The sequence below is a fragment of the Ailuropoda melanoleuca genome, chromosome 17 (genome assembly GCF_002007445.2).
Source record: "Ailuropoda melanoleuca isolate Jingjing chromosome 17, ASM200744v2, whole genome shotgun sequence".
NCBI lineage: Eukaryota > Metazoa > Chordata > Mammalia > Carnivora > Ursidae > Ailuropoda > Ailuropoda melanoleuca.
In genome coordinates this window covers 393,964-411,309 of record NC_048234.1, presented here as the reverse complement: position 1 = coordinate 411,309, position 17,346 = coordinate 393,964, and the positions used below count along the sequence as shown (strand labels likewise).

General features: G+C 66.8%; 2 protein-coding genes across 2 annotated transcripts in view; one reads left to right on the top strand and one right to left on the bottom strand.

Moving 5' to 3' along the window:
* Nucleotides 1-103: 103 nt before the first annotated feature.
* On the top strand, nt 104-12,697 carry MYBBP1A (MYB binding protein 1a). The gene is made up of 26 exons (XM_002928238.4): nt 104-340; nt 522-617; nt 1,316-1,399; nt 1,487-1,561; nt 1,660-1,767; nt 2,695-2,870; nt 2,958-3,125; nt 3,244-3,361; nt 4,358-4,653; nt 4,868-4,978; nt 5,497-5,622; nt 5,760-5,927; nt 6,012-6,117; nt 7,577-7,673; nt 7,756-7,907; nt 8,203-8,283; nt 8,360-8,509; nt 8,587-8,760; nt 8,850-9,007; nt 9,775-10,015; nt 10,209-10,334; nt 10,410-10,478; nt 10,917-11,030; nt 11,170-11,271; nt 11,584-11,720; nt 11,832-12,697. The coding sequence occupies exons 1-26, from the start codon at nt 134-136 to the stop codon at nt 12,400-12,402; spliced, it is 4,011 nt and encodes a 1,336-aa protein (XP_002928284.3). The 5' UTR covers nt 104-133; the 3' UTR covers nt 12,403-12,697.
* SPNS2 (sphingolipid transporter 2) overlaps nt 12,565-17,346 on the bottom strand; it is a 32,162-nt gene continuing 27,380 nt past the window's right edge. The window contains exons 9-14 of the mRNA XM_034647261.1: nt 17,099-17,288; nt 16,769-16,834; nt 15,129-15,227; nt 14,897-15,060; nt 14,463-14,654; nt 12,565-13,941 (exon numbers count right to left, since the gene is read on the bottom strand). Coding sequence (XP_034503152.1) covers nt 13,551-13,941; nt 14,463-14,654; nt 14,897-15,060; nt 15,129-15,227; nt 16,769-16,834; nt 17,099-17,288 — 1,102 coding nt within the window. The 3' untranslated portion in view covers nt 12,565-13,550. The remainder of the gene's footprint in view (nt 13,942-14,462; nt 14,655-14,896; nt 15,061-15,128; nt 15,228-16,768; nt 16,835-17,098; nt 17,289-17,346) is intronic.

Here is a 17,346-nt window from a genome sequence, read left to right as displayed (position 1 = left end):
CGCGTAAGGCTCTTCTTTAAGTGGGAGCCTGCCCCTTTAAATACGCCGCTGTTGGAGGCTAAGTAGTTTAGGACTTCCGGCCATGCGCACAGCGTTNGGAAGAGCGTCCTCAGAGCCCACGTGTTCACGGAGCATGGCGGAGATGGAGAGTCGGGGCCTGGCAGAGTCTGTGTCCCCCGGGGGGCCGGCCAAGAGCGGCCCCCGGCCCGCCGACCGTGAGGGCCTGCTGAAGCAGAGCCGCGAGTTCTTGGACTTCTTCTGGGACATCGCGAAGCCGGAGCAGGAGACGCGGCTGGAGGCCACGGAGAAGCTCCTGGACTATCTGCGCGCGAGGCCGCAGGTGCGGTGGCGGGGCCGGGGCAGGGGGCTGCGTGCCGCCGGCAGAGAAGCGGCGGCGGCCGGGGAGGCTGGGACTAGGGGCGCGCGGTCGCGGACCGGGGGCCCCGGTGAGCGCGCTCCGGGGCGGCAGTGGACCAGCGCGGGACGACCGTGCTCACTGCTGGCCGCGCTTGGTTCGGCAGGGATCCGAGATGAAGTACGCCCTGAAGCGGCTAATCACCGGGCTCGGGGTCGGGCGAGAAACCGCCCGGCCCTGCTACAGTCTGGCCTTGGCACAGGTGAGGCGGCGGCTCCTGGAAGGGCCCGGCCGCGCTGCTCGGAGCGGTGGGGAGTGGGGAGGACGGACGTCTCAGCTGCAAGCAAGGGCAGGGGTCTGAGCGGTCGTCGGGGTGGCTGGCGTCCGAGCGGAGGCCTGGCGTCCCCACGTGGAGGTGGGAAAGTGTCGAGCCAGGCCTATCTGCAGAGAAGCCCAGGCCGGCGGGATGGGGGGTGAGCAAGTTTTCTTTCTGGGTCTGTGGGTTGAGCAGCCTCTGGGGTACTTTTACTGGACTCAGTGAGTTCTACGGTGGGTTAGGGTACCTTTGCAAGGTTCAGGGCTCTCTCCGCTCCAGGAGCACTCAGCTGGTAATAGACCTCCCCTAAGGCACGTGGGCAGCTGGGAGGGCATTCAAGACCCAGTCCCTTAGGAGCCTCCTTGGGGCAGCTCAGAGCAGGCCGTGGAGACAGAGAGGGAGTCCCAGCCAAAGGTACTTTCCGGAGCCTGGGTGGGCCTGCGGCAGGGAGCCAAGATTGAGCTCCATCTGAGCTCCATCTGTTCACACGCCAGCACTGTTCAGGGGGCTGAGCCGTTTCAGAGGCACCCAGGGCCTCTGGGCAGAAGTTGAAGGGAGACTTGGGAGGAGGCCGAGGTCTGTTGGGTGGGGCTGGACCTCCCCTCACTGAGCCCTTCTCGCCCTCCTGCTCCAAACCCCGGCAGCTGTTACAGTCTTTTGAAGACATCCCCTTGTGTAGTGTCTTGCAGCAGATACGAGAGAAACATAACCTGCAGAAAGTTAAGAAGGTAAGAGTTAGTGGCCTTAGGGAGATTGGCAGCCCCGGGGGAGGGGTTCCTAGGGCCCTTTTCACTGATCCCTGAAATTCTTTTTAGGCCATGATGAGACCTGCTCTTTTTGCAAACCTGTTTGGGGTGCTAGCCCTCTTTCAGTCAGGCAGGCTAGTGAAGGTAAGAGCTTTGGGGGTGGGGGTATGTGGACGGGCTTGGGCGTGGTGGGGCGCCATGGCACGGCCTGCTCATAGCCCTCTCCCCACTGTGGGCACCAGGACTCGGAGGCACTGATGGAGTCAGTAAAGCTGCTGCAGACCCTGGCCCAGCACTACAACCACTTGCAGGAGCAGCCCCAGAAGGCCCTGGTGGACATCCTCTCTGAGGTACGGGCTTACCAGCTGTGGGACCTCAGGTGGAAACACTGAGGAGAGCAGAGATGACGTGAGGTATTTGTCGTATTTGAAGTAACGTTTCACACGGGATCCGTGCAGAAGGTGCAGAGGTTTTATGTTCTTCGTACCCCGAGTCCCTAGAATCCAGTGTGTTTTGTACTTAGGGTCCATCTCCGCTCAGTTTAGTGCATGCCAAGAGCTCAGCGGCTGCCGTATTGGACAGCATGGTTCTAGAACAGCACCTGTCACGTGGCAAGCGTACTAAACACATTTGCCATTGTTGTCTTGGACAGAGCTCACCCCCAGGGTGCTGCTGTCTTGCTTGGGAAATGGAGGCGGGCTAGTACCCAGAGCCCTTTGCTCTTGAGGAAGAGTCAAGGACCTGAATTCAAATCTCAGCTCTCCATTTCGGGCACCTTATATTAGAGATGAGCTAGTCCCTTGGGGCACCTGGGTGGCTCAGTTGGTTAAGCATCTGCCTTTGGCTCAGGGTCCTGGGATCAAGGCCCGTGTCGGGCTTCCTGCTCAGTGGGGGCCTACTTCTCCCTCTCCCTCTCTTCCTCCCCCCGCTTATGCTCACTCTCTGTCGCTCTTTCTAATAAGTAGTCTTAAAAAAAAAAAAGTTGAAAAAATCAAGAGGAATAATTAAGAGGGAACCTAATTTGCATCAGTGCGGTAGTTGTTAAAAACCCAGGTTCCCAGGACTGGAGGTGGGGTGAGCTTTTTAACAAACCCCTTCTAATGATTCTGGTGCCTAGCGGGGTGGATGGTGGCTGTCCCACCTCAGACCGGCACTCGTGTCGGGGCCTCACAGAATCCTGGCAGGTGGAGTGGGGCCCATAGGGCCCTCTTCACAGGGGAAGTGTCACAGGATGCTGGGAGGGAGTGACCCTCCTCCAACCTGTGTCCCCACCCCAGGTTCCAGAAGCCACGTTGCAGGCGATCCTGCCGAAAGTCCTCAAGGCGGACTTGAATTCGGTGCTGGGCTCCCCTGAGCACCTGGAGCTCTTCCTCTTGGCCCAGCAGAAGGTGCCGGAGCAGCTCAAGGAGCTCATGGGACCAGTCAACCTGTTCTCAGATGAGAACATCCCCAGGTGTGAGGGAGGTGGGAGGATGGGCTCCCCCGGGGCCCCTGTTGTCTGGGCCGGCGCCCCCTGAGTCCCCTCCGCCCCCCTCCCCAGACTGGTGAGTGTCCTGAAGGTGGCGGCCGCCTCCGTGAAGAAGGAGCGCAAGCTGCCCGCCGTGGCTCTGGACCTGCTCCGCCTGTCGCTTCGCGAGGGCAAGTTCTCCCGGTTCTGGAAGGAAGTTGTGGAGCAGGGGCTACTGAAGAAGCAGTTCTGGCCTGCCAGGTGCGTGGGGCGCTGGTCCCCTGCACCCCTTCCCGGCGTGCTGGTGGGGCGGGCTCGGGCCCCAGACCCCACCCCGCGCGGCCGGGGCTCTGACCGGGCTGTGCCACGCGCCCCTCAGCTACCTGTGCTTCCGCCTGCTGGGCGCGGCGCTGCCGCTGCTGTCCAAGGAGCAGCTGCCGCTGGTGATGCGGGGGGACCTGGTCCGGCACTTCGGGGAGCACATGGTCACTGCTAAGGTGGGTACCCCCCCACCACTGCTGGGGGGGCAGCCAGCTTCTTGAGAAGAGATGCTGCTCTTGGCTGCAGCATCCTGGGTCTTCCTGCCTCAGTGGTCCTTCTGGGGAACTCGGTGTCCCTGCCCTCTGGGTCAAGTGAGCTACCTGGGTGCCCCCCACCCTTCCTCTCGGAGTGGAGTTTGGCAGGGCCAGCCCTCCAGCCTTAGGCCCCTGAGCAGAGGCCCATCTGCCCAGCGGCCCGGCCAGACCTCCCCCACCCCAGCCTGGTGGGTGACCGCGAGCACCAAGCGTGGCCGGACAGGAGAATCCCGTGCTGGCTAGGGGCCCAGGGTTGGGAGCCAGGCTGCCCCCCAGCCCCGGGCCTACCTCTCCTCTGTGAGACCCGCATCTTCGTCAGACGTTCCGTGAAGAGGACAGGCTCAGAGCCCTAGGAGCGCTCACGGTGGGCTTCTGGGTGTGGATGCTGCCACCCCCTGTTCTGGGTGGAGTGGGGACGAGGAGGCCACACCCACGGCTCCATGTCCCAGAGGCACCACTTGGAACCCTGTGATCCTGGAAAGTTAATGGCTGGTTTTTTTGTACCATGTTCTGTTAATCTGTGAGACGACGGAAGGAGCCCAGGGTGAAGGGCTGTTGTGAAGATGAAACCCACTGCCACGTAAAGCCACGTGGTGTGTGGAAAGTGCGATCTGAGCCCCGCAGTGACACAGCTAGAAGCTGGACAAGGGGGGTGATGGCCCAGCCTGGACTGTGCTCTGCTGTCCACCCTCCCTGAGCCTGGAACCCAGCCTGTCCTGGGGCAGGAGTGGCTGGATGGCGGCTTACCATGTTGCCCAGTGGAAACGTTGGAGCCCCAGGGGGCGGGGGGGGGGGCTCGGCCTGACTGTGGACGAGGCAGGGGACTTTGCCAGGCCTGTCTCACCTGTTGGGGAAGAGGTGGGTGGGGCCATTGGACCCTCCTGGCTGGTGACCCCGGCGTTGGCCTGACTCTCACAGCTCCCAAACCAGTTCAAGTTTGCTCCGGAGATGAACGAGTACGTGGGTGCCTTCCTAGAAGGCTGCCGGGACGACGCCGAGCGGCAGTTGGCCGTGGTGGTGGCCTTCACCTGCATCACCAACCAGGGCCTCCCTGTCCTGCCTACGTTCTGGAGGGTCGTGCGGTCCCTGAGTCCCCAGGCCCTCAAGGGCTATGTGGCCTGGCTGCAGAACATGTTTCTCCGGCCCGACCTGGACTCCCTGGTGGACTTCAGCACCAGCAACCAGAAGAAAGGCCAGGATGCCTCGCTGCACGGGTGAGCGGGCATGTGGAGTTCGAGGAGCTGGGCCCTCGTTCCTGTGGACGGCGGGCCCCGGGAGGGGAGGGACAGAGCCGAGCCACAGCTCTCCGGGAAGGCCTGAGTTTCCTCGTGTGTTCCGTGGTGGCGGTTGGGGTGGGGGAGCTTGGTGTTCCCACGTCCGAGGTGGGGAGAGCGGTACCGTACTGGTAACCTGGCTCCCACCCACCAGGCCTGAGCGAGCTGCGTTCCGGCTGCGGAAGTGGGTCATCCTTCGCCTGGTCAGCATCGTGGACACCTTGCATGCGGAGAAGGAGGACGACGTGATCGAGGAGGTGGCCAGGTGGGACAGGCTCTGCTCCCAGCTCCCCGTAGGGACCGAAGAATTGGGCCTCTTGCCTAGTCCTGGTTTGGTGTCCCTGTAGCCAGAAGCTTTGGGGTCGATTCCCCAGGGGCAGTAGGCCATTTTGCCCCTTAGGCAGAAGGTGGTTCAGGTAATACCCCCCAGGAGCCCATGAAAGGAAAGGGCCCAGGAAGCACAGAGCTGCGGGCGCTGCAGACACCCGAGGTGTCGGGGAGGCCGCAGTGCCAGCCTCGCCTCTGCCAGGTGCTGCTCAGCCCTCGCCGTGGTTTGCAGGGGTTTGCTCCGTGTTCTTAGAGGCCGTGGTGCAGTGTGTCGGGACAGCCCCGCGTCTGCTTCCAAGGGACAGATGCCAGTTCTCTCCGCAGTTCGGGCCAAGTCACATTCAGCCAGAGATCCAGACTTGGGAAATGTCCTTCTCCCAGCACCCACCACTGGGCCCTGGGCGATGCCCTCCTTGGAGGGGGCTGCTGAGACCCGTGGTCTCCCGCCCTCCCCAGGTTTTGTTTCTTCCACTCATTCTTTGAAACGAAGAAGCCCACGTCCCAGATTCCGGAGACGGAGCAGCAGTTCTCCTTCCCTCTGGAGAGCCGGACCCGGGAGGTGGTCAGCGGTGCTTTCTTCAGGTGGGCCGTGGGGGCCTCGGAGCAGGCAGGGTGTGCAAGCAGGGTGGGATGCGAGCTCCAGCGGGTCGGGGTGGGCGTGCTGGGCGGTGGCTGTGTCTGCTGGCCCAGCCTGTGACCCCAGCCCTGCCCTTCCCCAGCCTGCTGCAGACCATCAGTGCCCAGTTCAGGCAGGCACCGGAGCAGACCCAGGACGGGCAGCCCTGGACCTTCCGCCTGGTACAGTTCGCAGACTCGCTGTTGAACCACGGCCGCAACGTGACCCCCCTGACGCCCTTCAGTGCGCAGCAGCGCCAGGCCTGGGACCGGTGAGGGGCTGGGGTGTCCGGGGGGCAGGCGGGCACCCCGAGGTCGGGGAGCACCGGCCTGAGAACACGCCCGTGTCACCCCAGGATGCTGCAAACGCTGAAGGAGCTGGAGGCCTGCTCGCCAGAGGCCAAGGCCAAGGCCAAGGCCTTCCAGCTCCTGCTCTTCCTCGTGGGTACCCACCTCTTCAAGGTATGGGGGCCTGGGGGCTCTGCAAGTCGAGACTGGCAGCGGGCCTGCTGGGCTTACAGCCCAAGGAAGGGTCACTCCGTCCACGTTCTGGGCCTCAGTTGCGTGCTGAGCTTTCCATGCAGCGTCTCATCCCCGCGATTTTGCGGCAGGCGCTTCCTCCTGTTTGATGGGTGGGGTGACTGGAACTGCGGGCAGAGTGACCTGGCCCAGGCCACACAGCCGTGGCTGCGCTCTCCCACGGGCCCCCCCAGACTCACCCTCCTGAGCAGAGGAGGAAGGCGTGGAGGAGAAACTACAGCCTCCGGGGGGGCCTGCTCTGGGCAGAGACGTGGCCCCACAGGGCGCTCGCGGCTGCTGTAGTCTGCGTGGAGTGAGGGCCTCCCCCTTGAACCTCGCCCACCGGCAGCCACGGTGGCGGGTGGGGGTCAGCGCGTGTCCCCGTGGCTCCCCAGCGTGAGGCTCTGCGCCCCGTGATCGTTGCCCAGCATCGGTGGTCCCATGCCCGATGACAGCGTCTCTAGATGTCCCCCTGTTGTTCTCTCCGCCCGTAAGCTCTGACCAAATTGGGCTCAGCAACGCTCGACCTTCCGGGTTCCCCCGGCTTCTCTGGAGGCTTGCCTCCCCCTCGTGCTGCAGGAGGGCCTTACGCTCTCCGATGCCGCCTTCTGAGTGTCGGGCTGTGGTTGCGGTTTATGCTTCCAGACCTCAGACGCCCTGAGCCCGGCCTGTGGGCAGGTCTCGTGTGTGTGTGTCAGTCTGTGTGTGGTGTTTGTGTGTTTACCGCGTGTGTACATGTCTGTCCGTGGGTGTCAGTCTGTGGCATGTGTGTGTATGTGTCTCACGTGTGTATGCACGTGTATGTCTGCGGCGTGTGCATGCCTGTTGGTCTGTGTGCTGTGTGTGTGTGTGCGTGCATGCACGGGGGCCACAGTGTCCCTTGTGATCCTGGCGTTGGCCCGTGATGGCGGCAGGCCGCTGGTGGGTGTGGGACGCACGGAGTGCCCGCCCGCCCCCAGGGCTCCCAGCTTGCTGTGGAGCTGTGTGTCCCGTCCCCTGGATAAAGGGCGCCGGGTAGAGGAGGCCGCGCGGGAGCGGCGTGCTGTGCCGTGAGGGAGGGGCTGCCTTTGTGGTCCCAGGGATCCCGCAGGCAGTCTTAGGCTCCCCCGACTCCCTGGGTGGTCTGGGCTCACCCCAGCACGATGGAGCAAAAGTGGATTGGAATTAGGTCCAGTGAACGAATCCTGGTCCTTTGTAGTGATGTCGGGGTCAGTTGGGGGGATCTAGCCTTGTCAGGCTCCGCGCCCCTCCAGGCGGCAGGGGGAAAGCTGGGCTCCCCGGCCCGTGGCGGCCTGTTGGGCACAAAGGCCGTGGGCACCCGGGGTCCTCCCTCTTGGGCGGGAGGGGCTCAGCAAGGCTGTGAGTGGTGCCAGCCCCTGATTCCGTCCTCACCCTGCCACAGTCGCCGGCAGAGAGCTGCGACCTGCTGGGGGACATCCAGACCTGTGTCAAGAAGTGCCTGGGGGAGAAGACCCGCCGGACCCGCTCCAAGGCCACCAGTGGGTCACTGCCTCCGGGACGGGAGGGCGGGGCACACCCGGGCCCAGCACGGACCCCGGACTCAGCCTGTACCACCTACAGTCCCCCAGGAGCCGCCGTGGGTGGAGGTGCTGGTGGAGATCCTGCTGGCTCTCCTGGCCCAGCCCAGCCACCTGATGCGCCAGGTGGCCCGGACCGTGTTCGGCCACATCTGCGCCCACCTGACGCCACGTGCTCTGCAGCTGATCTTGGATGTGAGTTGGGGCTCATGGGGAAACGGGGTGTAGGACGGGGGGCTTGCCCGGCCCCAGGCCTCCCTTATCGTCACTGTAACCCACAGAGCGGGTGGGAGCCTCGCTGGACACGGCTGTGCAGCCCCGCCCCCCAGGTTGTGTGGAGGGCTCTCGGTGTGCCCTTCTCTCCCAGGCTCCGTTTTCCTCTCCGAAATGGGGGCCTTTTGGCCAAGACAGGGCCAGGGCCAGGGCCCGGTCAGGGGAGGTTAAGGGGTCTGCAGCAATGGATGGGTCAGCCGTCAGGGTATCTGTTCAGGTGCTGAATCCCGAGAAGAGCCAGGAGGAGGACAGCGTGGTGGTCACGGACGATTCCGAGAAGCAGCTGGAGAGCGGGGAGGTGCGTGTCAGGAGCGGTGGGGTGGGTGGACGCCGGGTGGGGGGGCGATGGGAGGCATAACGCGGGGACCCCGCAGGATAAGAGCTCGGACAGCGAGGACGACAGGCACTCAGCCAGTGAGGAGGACAGCGACGAGGAGGACAGCGCCGAGGAGGACCGGGACGGGGACGTGGACCAGGGCTTCCGGGAGCAGCTCATGGCCGTGCTGCAGGCGGGGAAGGCGCTGGTGAGCCAGCGGCGGGGGAGGCGGGAGGCCCCGCGCCTGCAGGCGGCGGCTGGCTGCTCAGCGGCGTCCGTCCCCAGGGCGCGGTGGACGGTGAGGACGACGACGAGGAGCTGGGGGACGAGGCCATGATGGCCCTGGACCAGAACCTCGCCAGCCTCTTCGCCGAGCAGAAGCTGCGCATCCAGGCCCGGAAGGACGAGAAGAAGCAGCTGCAGAAGGAGAAGGTGCTCCGGCGAGACTTCCAGATCCGGGTGAGCGCGAGAGCCGCCGGCACCGCCGTGGGCCTCCCCCCGCCCCTGCGCACGCCGCGCACCCGCTGATGCGCCCGTCCCGGCCCCAGGTGCTGGACCTGATCGAGGTGCTGGTGACCAAGCAGCCCGAGAACCCGCTGGTGCTGGAGCTGCTGGAGCCCCTGTTGGACGTCATCCGGCGGAGCATGCGCACCAGCAGCTCCAAGCAGGAGCAGGACCTCTTGCACAAGACGGCCCGCATCTTCACGTGAGTGCCCGGCCACCCGCAGGGCCCCGGCTGCACGTGGACGCACGGTCCTGGGGACCGGGGCACAGAGTGGGGGGCCCCCGAGCCAGTCTTGAGGTACCAGGGAAGGCCCCCCGGGAGAGCCGTCACGTTCCCCAGGCCTGGAGGCCGCGGGCCGGGCAGCAGGCTGTGTCCCGACGGGGACCGGTCAGACGCAGGTGGAGCTCTGGCGGGGCTGCTCCGCGTCTGGGAATAGGTGGTGGTCGGGCTGTTCGGGATTGGGGCCCCCGCAGGAAGGAGGGTGCGAGGGTGGGGGCGCAGACCTGCCTTCCCGAGCACGGATGTGGCCCAGGGACTTGAGGTCCCGAGCGAACATCACAGAGCTGGCAGAGCGGGGCAGACCGCGTACCCCCCAACCTGTCTCCTGGCCAGCCCCAAGTCGCGCTCGCTTGGCTAGCCGTCCCTGCCGCCTGCCAGGGTCGAGTTTGTTGGGTGACCTAGTTCTCATGCCCTGAGCACCGCAGACCCGAGTCTTAGGGCCTGGAGGCCACCGCTCCATGGGAGTCAGGTTTGCCCGTGGGGCAGGCGCAGCCGCGGGAGCCGCTTCCTCCTCCAGCTCATCCCCAGCCAGGTGGTGGGCAGCCCTGGGCCTGGCCCTGCCACCGTGGCCTGGGTTCGTCGCCCTGCCTGTGAACGGGTCTCACGTCCCCCCCGGGGGCTGGCTTTGCTCGGCGGGGAGGGGGACGAGGAGGACGTGCGGTGACCAGCTCTCCCCCCGGGCCCCGCAGACACCACCTGTGCCGCTCCCGGCACTACTGCCACGACGTGGGCCGCGGCGTGGGGTCCCTGTACGCACAGGTGGAGCGGCTGGTGCAGCAGGCCGGCCGCCAGGCCGACGCCTCTGTGTCCCTGTATTACTTCAACGCGGCGCTCTACCTGCTTCGCGTCCTGAAGGGCAACGCCGCCGACGCCTGCGTCAGCAAGACCCCGAAGAAGCGGAAAGCCGGCCCCAAGCCCAAGGGCCCAGAGGTGAGTGGGCCCCGGCCCGGGAAGGCTCGGCCGCTGGGAGCCCCGCGGGGCTGCGGGCCGGGACCGCCTGCCCGTTGCGTGGAGGGGGGTGGAGGCCACGACTCCCGGGACCCGGCTCTCAGCCCGCGGAGGGCGGCCCTGCCCCTGCCCCGCTGCCCTCTCCCGGCGTCACGTGGACGCTCTCACGGCGCAGGCTGCCGGCTGCTTGGATCTGAGCCTCGTGACCCCGATCTACTCGTCAGCGTTGACCTCCTTCCTGACCAGGCGCAACAGCCCGCTGACCGTGCCCATGTTCCTCAGCCTCTTCTCCCGGCACCCGGTGAGCGTCGGGCTGGCCCGCCCCCCGGCCCCTCGGCCCAGGCCCCAGCTCACTGCCCCGTCGTTCCCTCCGTAGGTGCTCTGTAAGGGCCTGCTCCCTGTCGTGATCCAGCACGTGACGGGCCAGGCGCGGCCCCGCCACCAGGTAGGGGCTTCCCGGATCCCAGCCCCGGGCCTGTCGGAGTTACCCGCATGACTCGCCTTTGGCCGGGTGTTTGGGAGGCCGGGGTGGACTCACTCCTGCCCCTTTGACCTGGTACAGGGGCACCGTCAGGAGGGGAAGCTTTGCCCCCACCACTGCCACCCCCCTGTGGCCCGAACCCTGAGCTCCTTAATGTGCACACTCGGACCTGGCCATCCCCCGGGGCCGGGCTGACGGGTGGGTCTGGGTGGGTGGGATGGGGGCTGGTGAGGCTGCAGGAGGGTGAGCTGATGAGCGGGCCAGGCATTGTCCCCTGCTGGACCCAGGTGCCGGTTGCACCCAGAGCTGCCGTGACAGGCAGGCCCGTGGGGTCTGCCTGTGGCTCCCTGAGCTTCGGGGCTGTGCACTGAGGCTCCTGTGGCCACAACCCCCCTCCCCCAGGCCCAAGCTTGCATGCTGCTGCAGAAGTCCTTGCCCGTGCGGGAGCTGCGGCTGTGCTTTGAGGACCCCGAGTGGGAGCAGCTGGTCGGCCAGATCCTGGAGAAGGTCACGGAGGTAAGGGCTGTGGGGTCCCTGCCCACGTTGCTGTCCAGAGTGGGTCTCTGGGACCCTGGGCCTCAGCTGGGTGCGGGCTGCCCCCGCAGGGACGTTCCCTCTCCCGGGGTTTTGCATTGAGTGGGCCTCTCCCGTCTAGAACCTGCGGACGCTGGGTGAGGCCCAGACCAAGTCGGAGCAGCAGAGAGAGCTGTCCTCCTTGGGCCTGCTCAACACGCTGTTCAGGAATGTCCACCAGGAGGTGGGTGACCAGGCAGCCAGAGGAACCAGTCCCTGCACAGACTGGCGGGCGGGTGGGCGAGCCGGGGCGGGGGAGGGGGGAGCGTGGCCTGAGTGGGGAGCAAGGAGAAAGGGTCGGGCCTTCTGCCTGTGGGCGGTGGGAGCGACCGTGGCACCCGGGGCTCTTCCCTCCAAGGTGAGGGAAGCGTGACGCACAGGCAGGAGGGGCGGCCCAGGGTCCGCCAGGGGCGAGGGTGGGAGGACGGGGGACCCAGAGCCGGGCAGAGGCCCTGCTTCCTGTCACTGCCGCAGCCCCGGTGTCCCTGCCCCGCAGAAGCTGACCGTGGACCTGAGCGCCGTGCTGGGTGTGCTGCAGAACCGGCAGGAGAGCCTGCAGCAGGGGGAGCGCCCGGCTGGCTCCAGCCGCCTCTGCGATCTTTACTGGCAGGCCATGAAGGCCCTCGGGGTCCAGTAGGTCCTGGCAGGGGCTGGGGAGACCCTCGTGCTGCACGCGCTGTCATGGGGGTGCCCCGGGGTGGGCGCGCCCCGCTGGACGCTTTCTCACTGGGCACTTTATCCTAGGCGCCCCAAGTCTGAGAAGAAGGGTGCCAAGGAAGGCCCCAGCGTCACGCAGAGCCCCGTTAGCACGAAGAGGAAGAAAAAGGGGTTCTTGCCCGAGAGCAAGAAGCGTAGGAAGCACCAGCCGGAGCCTGCGGTGCCGGAGGAGGGCGCCAAGGCCGCTTCCGGGGGGGACCAGCCCCCCAGCGCCCGCAAGAAGAGGAGGAACAGGCGGAAGGCCCGGGGGCCAGCGCAGGCCAATGGGACGCCTGCCACCAAGAGCCCGCCCCCGGACGCCACCAGCCCCAGCCCCAGCGCTCCTGCCAAGACCCCGAAGCTGGAGAAGAAGCGGAGTCTGTCCCAGGTGAACGGGGCCACGCCCGTGCCCCCCGTGCCCCCCGTGTCCCCCGAGGCGCCCGCCGGCAGAAAGCAGCCTCTGAAGGATCTGCCGGAGAAGGGGGTGTCCGGCAAGTCGCCGCAGTCCGCACTGCCGCGGAAGAAGGCCAGGTTGTCTTTGGTCAGCAAGAGCCCCAGCCTCCTCCAGCGCGGGGCCAAGAGGAAGAAGGCCTCGCTCAAGAAGGCCCGGAAGCCCTGAGCGCAGGCCCGGCCCCCACCCCGGAGACCCGCGTTTCCACCGCGTGCAGTACCAGCGCCCGGCACGGGGGGGGGGGGGGCGCGTCCGCAGCCCCCTCGCCGCGCCCCCGGGGTCCCTCGTGTCCCCCACCCCAGGCTGGTCAGCCCTGGGAGCCAGTGCAGCGTCCTTTAAATAGGTTTATTCCTTCATTTACAAGAGGAACATATTTGGCTTCTCTCTTAAGACTCTGAGATTCACAATCAGCAGCTCTAAAAAATAAAGGAGCAGTTTGGCTTCCGGAAGGAAGAGGAGGCAACACTCGGACCTGGTTCTTGTACAACAAGAAAACATCGCTGGGGCCCCCGTGGAGGCCAGGGTGGTCTTGCGGGTCCCACCCCCTCGCAGGTGCCCCAGAGCTTGGTGAGGAGTGGCTGTTCCGCTGGCTCGCACACGCTGAAGCCACGCCAGCTAACTACAGGGCAGAGCGTCGTCTGGGCCGGCTTGCGGGGTCCCCTGCGGCCACCTTGATTCCAGCCAGTGTGCGGGGAGCGCGTGTGGAGCAGGGATAGGGTGAGCTCCGCCCGGGGGGCTGGGGTCAGGTATGTGTGGACGGCGGTGTGGGGCCGGCAGGCTGGGGAAGGGCCCCAAGCGCCTCGGCAGCCGGCGTGGGGTGCGGGCCTCGATCTCCGGGCCCTTCTCAGGGACAGGAAGCCTCGCAGGGTGGCTGCTTCCTCTGGCAGCCGGAGCCCTGGCTCCTGCCCTGCGGGTTCCGGGAAGAGTCCCCTGGACCCTGCCTCTGGAAAGGGCCCGGCTTGGGGGCAGGAGTCTGTGCCAGGCTGCTGGGGTGGGGGGCGTGGAGGCGGGCGGCCCCCAGAGCTCAGGTCTGGGGGCACAGGTGGGGTGCAGCTGCCGCCAGGGCTTTCACCCCTGGAGATGCCAGCTCCCCAGCGGATAGCCCCACTGGGGTGAGGGGGGACCTGCAGGCAGAGAGCCAGCCAGGCAGCAGAGACCAGCATCCTCTGGGAAGCGCCGCCCAGCCACGGGCCCCTGGCTCTGCCGAGTTGAGTCCATCATCCCCGAGGTCGTTGTCGTCGCCACATCCCAGAGCCTAAAGTACTGCCCTGAGGCCTGGACCACCTCCTCCCTGTAGTCCAGGAATCGCCGGGTTTTCAGTGCTGCCATGTGGGGAAGTCCAGCCGCCTGGCCCCACGCTCTGGGGAGGGCAGAGGCTTGCCTGGGACCCCGTAAGGTGGGGACAGGCCAGGCTCTCCCCACATACCCAGTGGGGGCTGTCCTCGTCCCGGGCCCCAGGGGGTCTGCAGCCTGGCCCTGGGGCTGGGAGTCTGTCCAGCCGCACAGCTCCCCCAGACACAGCCTTCCAGGCTAGTTGACGACACAGCCTCTTGGAGCCATGGCCACTCCACAGCCCCAGACCAGAGAGGGTGGGTGCCCAGCCTCGGGTCACACAGAAAGCTTCGAGACTGCCCAGCGGGGCCGGGATGCCATGGGACGCCTCCCAAGTAGGCTGACAGTGAGGGCTCTTCGCGGTCCCAGAGGCACCTAGAAAGAGGGGCCAGGTCTCAGGGGCCCTTGGGAGGGGCCAGGCCAGACTCCAGACTCTCCCCTTCATCTTCCTGCTGTTTGAAGAAACAGGCCTTTCTCTGGGCTCTGGGGGCATCAAGGGGATGAGGGGTTGGTGACCTCGGATCCTGCACTGCTGGGAAGTGCAGCCCCTGGAGGCCAGGCCCAGAGGAAGGTCAACTTCAGAGTTGGGGCCTGGCGCGTGCTTCTTGGAGGGCCCGGGAGGACAGAGTCCTGGGTGGAGTAGGGGTCCTGCCAGTCCCAGCCCTGACCTCTGCCCTGGCCCTTCTGCGGAAGAAAAGGGGAGCCTGCCCTCCCCCATGACCCAGCAAGTCAATTCGGGCCACATATCAAGAGGAAGAGGGCCAGGCCTAGAGCTGGTAGGTGCCTCAGGAGAAGCTGCTGCTATTTCCAGAACATTCCCCAGGATCCCCACAAGGTGCAGCCCTGACCCCACCCCTTCCCTCCTGCCAGGAGCCGCTCAGCCCGCCTGCACTCACGGCCTCAGACTTTGACGGATGCAGGCCGCATCACCAGCTGGTTCACCCTGGGGGAGAGACGGGCGGGGGTCAAGGTGGTGGATCAGCGGCGGCCGGGCCCGGGCACTGCTCTGGCACATCGCATCTCGGGGGCCGGCTGGCCGGACGTGCCGGGCAGGGACCTCGTCAGCCCCAGGGGAAGGTGGGAGAGCCCAGGGGTGGGGAGAGGAGAGAGAGGAGTGAAGAAGAGAGGAGAAAGAAGTCAAAACCAGAGGACGCGGGGCACTGCACAGCACCCACCCTGGAGCCCGTGCCCCGCCCGGCACGTGCCATGCGGACCTGTGCGTACCAGCCGTCCGCGGCCCCTCCCGCAAGGCTGGGCGGCCAGGGGCCCCGGGCGTGGCCCCCACCAGCAGGCGCCCGACCCCCCCGCAGGCCCGCCCCGGCCCACTCACTGCTGCTCGGCCTTGGCGCGGTCGCTGAGGAAGGAGAGGGCCGTGGCCAGGAAGAACACACCGCCCAGGACCACCACGAAGGGGCAGAGCATGAGTGCATAACCCAGGCTCAGGAACTCCCAGAGCGGGGAGTCCTTGGTGCTCTGGCGGATCAGGTCCGAGATCTGTGGGGGTGGGAGCGTGTCAGGGGCGCCCCCCGAAGCCGCCCCCTCCCGGCCTGGCCTGTACTCACAAAGCCGATGAGGTAGGGACTCCCGGCGTCCCCTAGCAGGTGGGAGGTGAAGCTTTGCAGGGCGACGGCTGTGGCTCGTCTCGTCGGGATGACCACGTACTGTGTCAGAGGTCAGAGGTCAGAGGGCACGGCCACCGGCCTCGTCCCTGGGGTAACCACACTGCTAGAGCCCCGCACCCTGGCGCCCGAGGGGAGGCTGCCTGGGTTCTGCCCGGGCTGGTGGCGGGGAGCCTGTGCAGGGGTCACGGGAAACAGGCCTGGCGCACACCTGACACGTGGGCTGTGGCAGTGCCGGGACCAGAACCCACAAGCTGAGGACCACGCCGGTTCCCCTCCCTGCAGACGCGGCAAGGCCTAAGCTGGGCTCCGCTCCGACCCCGGGCGCCCCCAGCCCCCAAAGCCAGGGGCCCCCAGGCCCTCCGAAGCCTCGGGAGCGGGGGGGGGGGGGGGNGGGGGGTGGCCAGCCCATGGGGCCCCTCGTCACAGGGCTGGGGGAAGGGCAGCGGGATCCGATGGGATTGCGTGGCCCCATTTCCAGCAGTGATTAGTCATGTGGCCGTGACACTTAATAAAATGGGACATAATTTCCCTAAGACCCAAACCCTGCCAGCAGCTGGGTCTGCCCCTGGGGGCAGAGGCAGGCACGGCGGGGGGGGGGGGGCCCCCCCCGCCNGGGGGGGGTCCCACCCAGCACCACAGACTCACTCCTTCCTTTACTTTCACCCCTGCCACTGGCCTGGCTCCCCGTGGGGCCCAGGGCTGTCAGACCCCCACCTCCACCCACAGATGGCGGGGTGGCCCCTGTTGAAGCAGGCGTGCAGGGGAGCTCAGGGGAGGCAGGGCAGGCTTCCCGGAGCAGAAGAGTCAGCAGGAACCCCAACACCAGGCCAACTCTGATCTCCTGGGCTGTCCCCCATTGTGGCTCCAGACCCCAAGTGACACTCCCTCCAGCCCCCCTCCCAGGGAGGCCTGCCCTGGCGGCTCCCACACACTGTCCCCACTGGAGGCCCCGCAGTGCCTTCTCCCAGCCCCTCCTGGCCCTGACGGGGAGGAAGCCCCAGGACGAGAGCCACGGTCACGGCACACCCGCCAAACCCCCACCGCTCAGACTGCGCGCTGCAAGTTATCGAGGCCACGCCCCCTCCCGGTTCCTCCCGGGGACACAGCCCCTGCCGCTGCTCAGACAGCCCTTTGTCCCTGGCTGGCCGGTCTGGCACCCATTGTTGGCCCCGTGAACACGGCCTCTGTCCGCCCAGCCCAGCCGCAGGCGCTCAGGCAGGCGTGCCTGGGACCCGGGCTGGGCTGGGAGGGCAGGGCCCATGGAGCTCAGACCCAGGGGAGGAGCTGGCAGGCAGCACCCCATCAGGCCAGCCTGGCACCGCCAGCCTCCTGGCCATGCTGGGCCTGCAGACACCCCTCTCCCTACCCAGTCCCATCCCCATCCCCCTGCTTGCCCAGGGCTCTGCTCTCAGGCCCCAAAGCCTGAGCCCCTCCCTGCCTCCAGGCCCACCTCCCCAGCTTGCCTGGCCTTCTGGCCACCCCCCACAGGCCCTGTCAGCCTCCCGCCTCTTCACCAGCCTCTCCAGCTGCCCCAGGCGCCCAGGGCCTGGGTTGGCACAAGGGAACTTGGCCCGCCTCACCATGAGGATGTCCGCAGTGATGGCCCAGTTTGAAAAGAGCAGCGTCTCCCCAACAAAGATGCAGATCTGTGCGGAGACCGGAGCAGCCATCAGGGCCCTCCACCTGGCTGCTGGCAGGGAGCCCCCCCAGCCCCCACCCCTCCCGGGCACTCAGTCTCCCAGGGATCCGCAGAATACAGGGACTTCGAGGCAGGCCGACAGGCCCTGGACAGGGCGGCCCTGGGTGGGCAGCGGACAGGAGCCTCCTCCTGGGGAGGGGCCCTGCGCGCCAAGCTGCACTGCCTGCGCCAGAGGCCGACCCCCGCCCCGTGCGCCCTCCGCCGCACTCACGTAGGCGCCCACGATGCTGCTCTTGGCAGCCACGAAGATGAGGCAGATGAAGATGGCTGAGCCCAGCATGCCCACGGCGCACACCAGCGGGTCGGCCCGCTGCGTCCGCAGGCGGCACCAGCGCGTGGCTCCGGCCCCCGTGACCACACCCAGAAAGCCGGTAAAGCAGGTGATGGCCCCAAAGATGAGGCTGTGGGAACAGAGGGCGGCGGGTTGGGGCTCTGGCGCTCCCGCACAGCCCCCCTCCT